General features: G+C 49.0%; 1 protein-coding gene across 1 annotated transcript in view; it reads right to left on the minus strand.

The window, feature by feature from the left end:
• Nucleotides 1–5,816: 5,816 nt before the first annotated feature.
• CLIP4 (CAP-Gly domain containing linker protein family member 4) overlaps nt 5,817–7,268 on the minus strand; it is a 60,841-nt gene continuing 59,389 nt past the window's right edge. The window contains exon 15 of the mRNA XM_008055996.2: nt 5,817–6,135. Coding sequence (XP_008054187.1) covers nt 5,817–6,135 — 319 coding nt within the window. The remainder of the gene's footprint in view (nt 6,136–7,268) is intronic.

Genomic DNA, 7,268 nt, shown 5'->3' on the forward strand with positions numbered 1-7,268 from the left:
CTTCTGCCACGAAGCCCACACCAGATCGCGGCTTCAGCTTGCAGAGGAGGAGGGGCCCAAGGGAGGAGTGCACACAGCGGCTTCCTTCCACTAGGACCTGTGTTTTCCCTTCCGACCCCAGCACCCTGGTCTGCCAGGGACACGAGCGTGCTGAAGTGCAGCAACATGGTCTCAGCCGTCAAATGCGGTGACAACAAATCCTTCCTCTGGGCAGCGAGGAGGAAAGGAATGGAGGGGGGCGTGGAGCTTTGAACTTGGCTTTCACAGATGGAATTAATTCCATGGAGACAAAGGGGGAACCTGCTGAGCGTGGCGCATGCTTGTGGAGAAGGCCCCTACGCAGTTCCCATCACCTTTATCCTCCTGCTTCTCCTCCCTCCTCACGCCTTGTCCTGCCCAGGGGCAGGTGTGCCAACGCACTTCTCCACAGAAAAAGCATTTCTCAGCACCTGCTAGTGACTACACATTGCCCAGCGAGAGGACTTGCGTTTGCGCGTATTCACACATCCACACCTCCTTCCCACTGCCATCACCCACGTTGAGAGCATCGCCTGATGGTGGGAAAGCCGTGATGCTCTGGGCCAACGCTAGACTGTCCCCTTCCCTGAAGGCGGTGGCTTGTCCCGGGTCGGCAGTGCAGCACATGGTACCCTGGGGGCTGCTTCTCCCTTTTGATCCGACTGCCAAAACGACTTCCACCAGACCTTTGTGAAGATGAAACACCCACAAACTCAGCTCCACGTACTGGCATCAGTAGGGTTTTGGTTCATGCCAGGCACACAGGCAGGCTAACCCTATGAGCACAGCTGTGATTCACACACGGCCTGGAGGGACTCGGGAACGTCTGTGGGGCCACAGCAGACGAGCTGTGGGCAACCATGTTCCAGCTCACGATGGCGGCGGCGGCGACCAGCCAAGCAGGGGCAGTATGGTGAACAGCTGCCTCTTCAGCGTTCCTAGTGGGGAAACATCTTACTTCTTTCCATTCTTGAAACCCACAAACCCACTGCATTTTCAGGTTGTGCCTTCCCACCACAGACTGGCTTGTTGATTTTCTCTGACCGTCCCTACCGGTATCAATTTCCATGTAAATGATAGTCGAGTCTTAAAGCTTGTGTACGTGGATTAGCAAATAAACACCTCCACACTGAGCTGCGCGGCCTGAGATGTTTCATTGAACTCGGTGTGACCCCGGGGACCAGCATGACACTGTAACCAGGGCTGCTGTCCACGGAGTCCACCTCAAGCCCTGGGTCAGGGCTCCAACACACTTTTCAGCTGTGCCAGAAAGTTCCCCCTAGATGTGGACAAGTCGGTTGAAGTGTGCAGAGCTGTGAAGCCATGTGCTGGTGCAATTTTTTATGCCCCCTGTCTAAAAAGAAGCCCATAGAATGCTCAAATTTTTTATGCCCCCTGTCTAAAAAGAAGCCCATAGAATGCTCACCTTGGTCCATGCGGAAATGGCCACTTGCAAGCAGCAACCAGCAGGGAGTCGAGTCTCGGGAACATACTCCATGTAAGAGTGTGCTCTACTCGTAGACACAGCTAGGACCTGAGTCCTGCCTACCCGGGGGTTACCTGGCCTGCGGGGTCTCTGGGTCTCCACACAAAGAAAGATAGTAGCTTCTGTGGCATCCCTTCCCGCCACCACACGGGGAGTGGAGCCTGTGTGGCAGCGCGAGTTGCCCCACACCAGGGCGCCCAGGGCCACGGCAGGTGCGGGCTGGCATGTCTGTGCCCCAGCCTTGCCTCGCGGGGCTGCCGGTCCCTGCCACACCCAGCCCTCGGTTCCCCCTCTTGCCACGTTTCCCCTCTTCGGTCACTTGTGCTGCTGTCACTGTTGTTTTGTTTTTGACACCTAATGGCCCTGCGCATTTGCGGGGTACAGTGTGCTGGTCCGATATGTGCGCACATTGTGTAAAATCCAATCCACACAACCAGCAGCTCATACATTTTTTTTCCCCTAACATCTACTTAAAATAACTTGTACTTTTTAAATTTTATTTTAACGATGTGGGGTACAGTTCAGGATCAGGTATATAAGTGATCACCGTACAGGTAAAGTTTGGGCCTCCCTTCATGGTGAGGACGTTCCAAATCCTTCCTCCAGCTATTCTGAAATGTACAACACTGTCAACATCCAGGCGACAGGACATGGGACACCCGGACTTAGTTCTCCTCTCAAACTGTGACAACAGCAGGAACCCTACCAGGACCAAGTCCTCTGCAGCTCAAAGGAATGACAGAAAGACTCACTACCACAACCTGAGTAATTCTTTTAAAAATATTTTGGCATCTCCATGTAACACCTGGCCAACCCTATGGCTGTAAGATACTGGCTACCTGAGGACTAGCTTTATCCTGTAAAATGTGGGACGTTTACACCCGAATTCACAGGGTCACCACTAAGAATTTCTAATGACCAGGCTTTTTTCATAGATTTTTTTTCCTCATAATGGCAAGATTAAAATTCGCATAACCCCTGCAGACCTAAAACAAGATGTATACGAATTCAGACTAAATAACGGACTTCCCAAGACAAGACTCATAAAACGGTGTGAAGTGTGTTGTCAATCTGTCCATAATGATTTTTAAATGGGCCCCTCAAGAACATACAATTTGACTCTGCTAATTTCCCCGCGGCAGATGGCTCCCGTGATGTGTGAACACGCAACACAGAGTCAGCGTTCCCATGATCCTCAACGTGCTGCCCTAAAATAAAAGATAAGTCCTTAGAATGAACAGCAAGCCTTCTATCAAGATTCTGTTTTCACGTGGTGCCCTGAGTCGGTGTGATTAGTTTTTAACGCACTGCTCAAGTCCAAAGCTATTTTTAGCTCTAGCTTAACAACTCTAAAACACTTGAAAAACTTGGTAAGAAAAGACTGTTGGCCGGGCCTGTGGCTCACGCCTGTCATGGACCCGTAGCTCATCCCAGTGCTTTGGGAGGCTGACGCAGGAGGATTGCTTGAGCCCAGGAGTTCAAGACCAGTCTGGCGGTGTAGTGAGGTATACTTTTCTCTACAAAAAAGTTTAGGGCAACCCCTTCAGGTCCCCTCCCACTGTGGGAGCATTTCTGTCCTCTCAATAACTCCTGCTTTCTCAAAACAATTTTTGTTAATTAGCTTGGTGTAGTGGTGCACACCTGTAGTTCTAGCTACTTGGGGGGCTGAGATGGGAGGATGGCTTGAACCCAGGAGTTTGAAGCTGTGGTAAACTGTGATGGCCCCACTGCACTCCAGCCCGAGCAACAGAGCAAGACCCTGACTCTTAAAAAAAAAAACTAAACCAAAAAAAGTTATTATATACAAATAGTGGGGGGGAATTCCTGAACTATGACCACAAACCCAAGGAAGCCAGTGCCTCCCATCAGCACTCAGTGAGCGTATGCCAGTGTGGCTGCCCACGGATGGACGGTCCTGGCAGGCCACCCGGGGGCAACGGCTAGGTCCTAGGCCATCTGCAACGCCACTGCACATCTGTCTCTTCCACCCCCTCCTAACATCCCCAGGCTCGCTCCCAGTTAAGATGTAAACTTCTTAATCTAAATTCATCAGCTGGGCAACTTGGTGAGACCTACTCTCTACAATAAATAAATTTTAAAAATATAGCCAGGCACGGTGGTGCATGCCTGTGGTTCCAGCTACTTGGAAAGCTGAGGCTGAAGGATCGCCTGAGCCCAGCAGGTCGAGGCTGCAGTGGCTCCAGCCAGGGCGACAGTGAGACTCCGACTCAAAATAAAAATAAGAATAATTCAAAGAGTTCCATCCCACCCTATATAAACAAATGAAATCCTAACTGTAAACACATTCCTTTTATGAAAGGGTTTATCTGATTAACTCTGTTCACAGCCAATACGGTCAGGAAGAAACGTTCCCAGGCTTGGTGCCCAGAGTCCCTGAAGAGAAAGCGCTGCCCACAGAGCAAATGACAATATTCCATCCAAAGCCAGACAGCTTCCCTTTTTATTAATGCTCCAGACGTAAGCTGCAAATGACATTCCATCAGCAAAATGCAAACCTGATCAGCAGGTGTGGCATATGTCGATGTCCCATGGAGTTTGTCACCGTCATCCAAGCACAAAGAGAACACAGGCTCTCTGACCTCAAAAATAAATTCCGTGTTGACATCACTGCATTGTCTAACTAGGAGTGTTTTATGTTTAACAGGAGGAATTATGAATACCCAAGCTCGGTGTAGTCATGACTTCATATTAAGGTATAAATAGAGTTTTTAAGAAATAAACTGTATAATAAAATAAATTTACTTCTGAATCACAGTGCAGTCATTTTCTTCAATCAATAAAAAATACTCCTTGGTTATAAAGCAGCCTCATTCTGCAAACGCATTTCAGGAAAATAGCTTTCGCAATATTGGAAACACCACACTATTTTAAAAAGGCAGCAAAGTGACAGAATTTAGATTTAAAATAGTATATTGCAAAATAGCTCAACATATTATTTCTAAGTACAGAGCAAGTTCCATTCAAAGGATAATTTTAATCTTATAAAGCAAACTGTTCCAATATTTTTGTGTGGTAGTTTGAGGTCTAAGTATTTACAAGGAAAGATGACCCTTGACCCATATAGGACATACACTCCAATACGCATCCACAATGCAGATGTTTTTCATTAGGACGGCTCTCGACATGAAGCTCGGTTTGTTAACATATGCTCAAGAGGAAAATAAGAACGTGACACAGTTCTGTAGCTATCCTAACAGGCTGAACTCCACCACAGCTGAAAATGCAAAAACAGTAACCACAGCAAACACAACAGCGGTTCCATGAGCAATGAGAAAAATAAAACCCAGAAATCATAAACATTTAAATGAATAACTAATACACCCTTCCTAACACATCCTAATTTTCTCTCTTCTGTTAAATACATTTTAAAATTTTTTTTCGTATCCCAGGAGGAAGGATGGCAAATTCTCCACAAAGATAAAAGTGCATCGTGTTTTAAAAGTGCTTCGTGTGTGTTACAAATATATCTAATAAGGACAATAAATCAAGTTTGTGCAAAATATTCTAGTGGTGACTCAACTTCATGAACCTGACTCGTGGGGTTCTTGTCGTTAACCCACGCAATGTGGTCAAGCAACAGGAGCCTGAGATGACACACCTGGTACAGAGGACAGAGCATGGCCCACCAGTCAGGACATGTGCTTTCTGGCCTCAACTCTGTTAACCAGCTGGTTAGCGGCCTGGGTGAAATGGGCATCTCAGTGCCCGGCCACGGGGAGGGCAAAGCCAGACAGCCTCGAGGGCCCCACCGGTGCCCAGGTTCTGATGTGTATAACTGAGGCATTCCGGAATGGAAAATAACTCTACCAAACAATACAAAAGGTACACTAGTCATCCAGTTACAATTTCCTTATTGTACTTACTGGTAACAAGCACAGAAAGAAAGAAAAACTCCCGTGAACATGAACGTTAGCCAAGGCTAGTGCAAACCCTCAAGATTGCAGGACTGGGAGAAATCCAACATTTTGTGCAAAAATGAAACAGAATAGGCAAAGTAACGCATCAGCTGGTCACCTAATGGCACATTTTTTTTCTTCTGAGCCCCAGAATTTTCTTGGGACCTAAAGCTTTAAAAGTACTTATTTTGAAATTGCTTTAAAAGAACCATGATTCTGTGAGGTTACACTTGCGGTTTCGTGAAGGACTCTCTGAACTGCTGTCATGGTTTTTGTGAAGAAACTGTACTTTCCGAATTTAAATAATGGCCACCTAAGGACACCCCTTAGCTGCCACAGACTCTGCTTCCGCCAAGCACACATGCGTCCACGCCCGTCCGTGGCTGAAGTCCACGTCAGCAGCTGTCGCCCACGAGCTTGGAGCCGCAGATGCCCCGGTGGGTGACCCTGCTGGGCCGCACCAGGACGCCATGGTTGGGCCTGCAGGTGAAATAGCGCCGGTCGCCCACTGCGCCATCATTCTTGCCCTTGGCGCTTCGGAGCTCCAGGCCGAGCCAGGTGCCGGGTGCAAAGTCGGCGGGGCCCACATACCGCACAGTGCACATCTCGTTGGAGCTGGTAAGCAGCACCTGGGCACCCTCGCGCAGCCGTGCCTGCGCCTCCACGCCCGCAGCAGGGGTGCCGCTCCAGCTGCGGCGCAGGGCCGGCCGGGACCTGCCCGAGGAAACAGCGGAAAAGCTCAGTGCCAAGGCCACATGCGCCCACATCACGCTCCCGCCACCCACACACAAGTTCATGCACCCGGGTCCCAAACGGGAGTGCCTGGTGTCACAACTCGAGTCTTAAAGATGTCTAAACAGGCCCGGCTCGATGGCTCGGCCTGTCATCCCAGCACTCTGGGAGGCCGAGGCAAGTGGATTGCCTGAGTCCATGGGTTCGAGATCCACCCGGGCAACTTGGCAAGACCTCGTCTCTACAATAAAACAGAAAATAGCCGGGTGTGGTAGCATGCGCCTGTAATTCCAGCTGCTTGGAAGGCTGGCGGGAGAATCACCGGAGCCCAGCAGGTTGACGCTGGGGTGGCCGTGAGCATGCCACCCCAGCCTGAGCGACAGAGTGAGACTACAACTCAAAAAAAAAAATGTCTAAACAGTCGTATTAGAATAGACAGTTGAGACTTGGACAACGGGGGGGAACTGTGAGTGTCCACTTATGCCATACACGGATTTGCTTCCACCTCTGCTGTGCTCCCCCACCCCGGCCACAAGACCAAGCCCTCCCTCCCCCTCAGCTACTCAACGTGAGGATGATGACCTTGACGGTGACCTGCTTCCACCGAGTGAACAGCCAATAGGTTTTATGACTTTCTTAACAGCACTTTCTTTCCTCTAGCTTATTTTCGTACCGTGTGTGATGCATTTAACACACAAAACAGATGTGAATCCGCTGCTCACGTCACCACGGAGGCTTCCGGTCAGCCGCAGGCTATGAGTTGTTAAGCGTGTGGGGAGTCAAAATCCATCCGCGGATTTTCGAGTTTGCAGGGGGTTGGCACCACGTTGTTCAAGGGCCAACTGTTCTCATGTTTAGCATTTAAAATGTTTTTCTCTTCGGGCTGTTTTGATACTATCCAATCTGGATTTAAGATTTCACTTGCAATGCATAAGTCTATGCATGTATTGCTACACACACACACACACACACACACACACACACACACACACACGGATGCTTTTAGTAAAATAGCAATTAGAAAAAAATGCGTTTTTGTCTATTGAACTGCTACCAATTTTTTTTTTTTTTTTTGAGTTGGAGTCTCACTCGGTCACCCAGACTGGAGTGCAGTG

The sequence above is a fragment of the Carlito syrichta genome, unplaced genomic scaffold (genome assembly GCF_000164805.1).
Source record: "Carlito syrichta isolate Samal-C Ts95f unplaced genomic scaffold, Tarsius_syrichta-2.0.1 Scaffold302075, whole genome shotgun sequence".
Classification (NCBI taxonomy): Eukaryota; Metazoa; Chordata; class Mammalia; order Primates; family Tarsiidae; genus Carlito; species Carlito syrichta.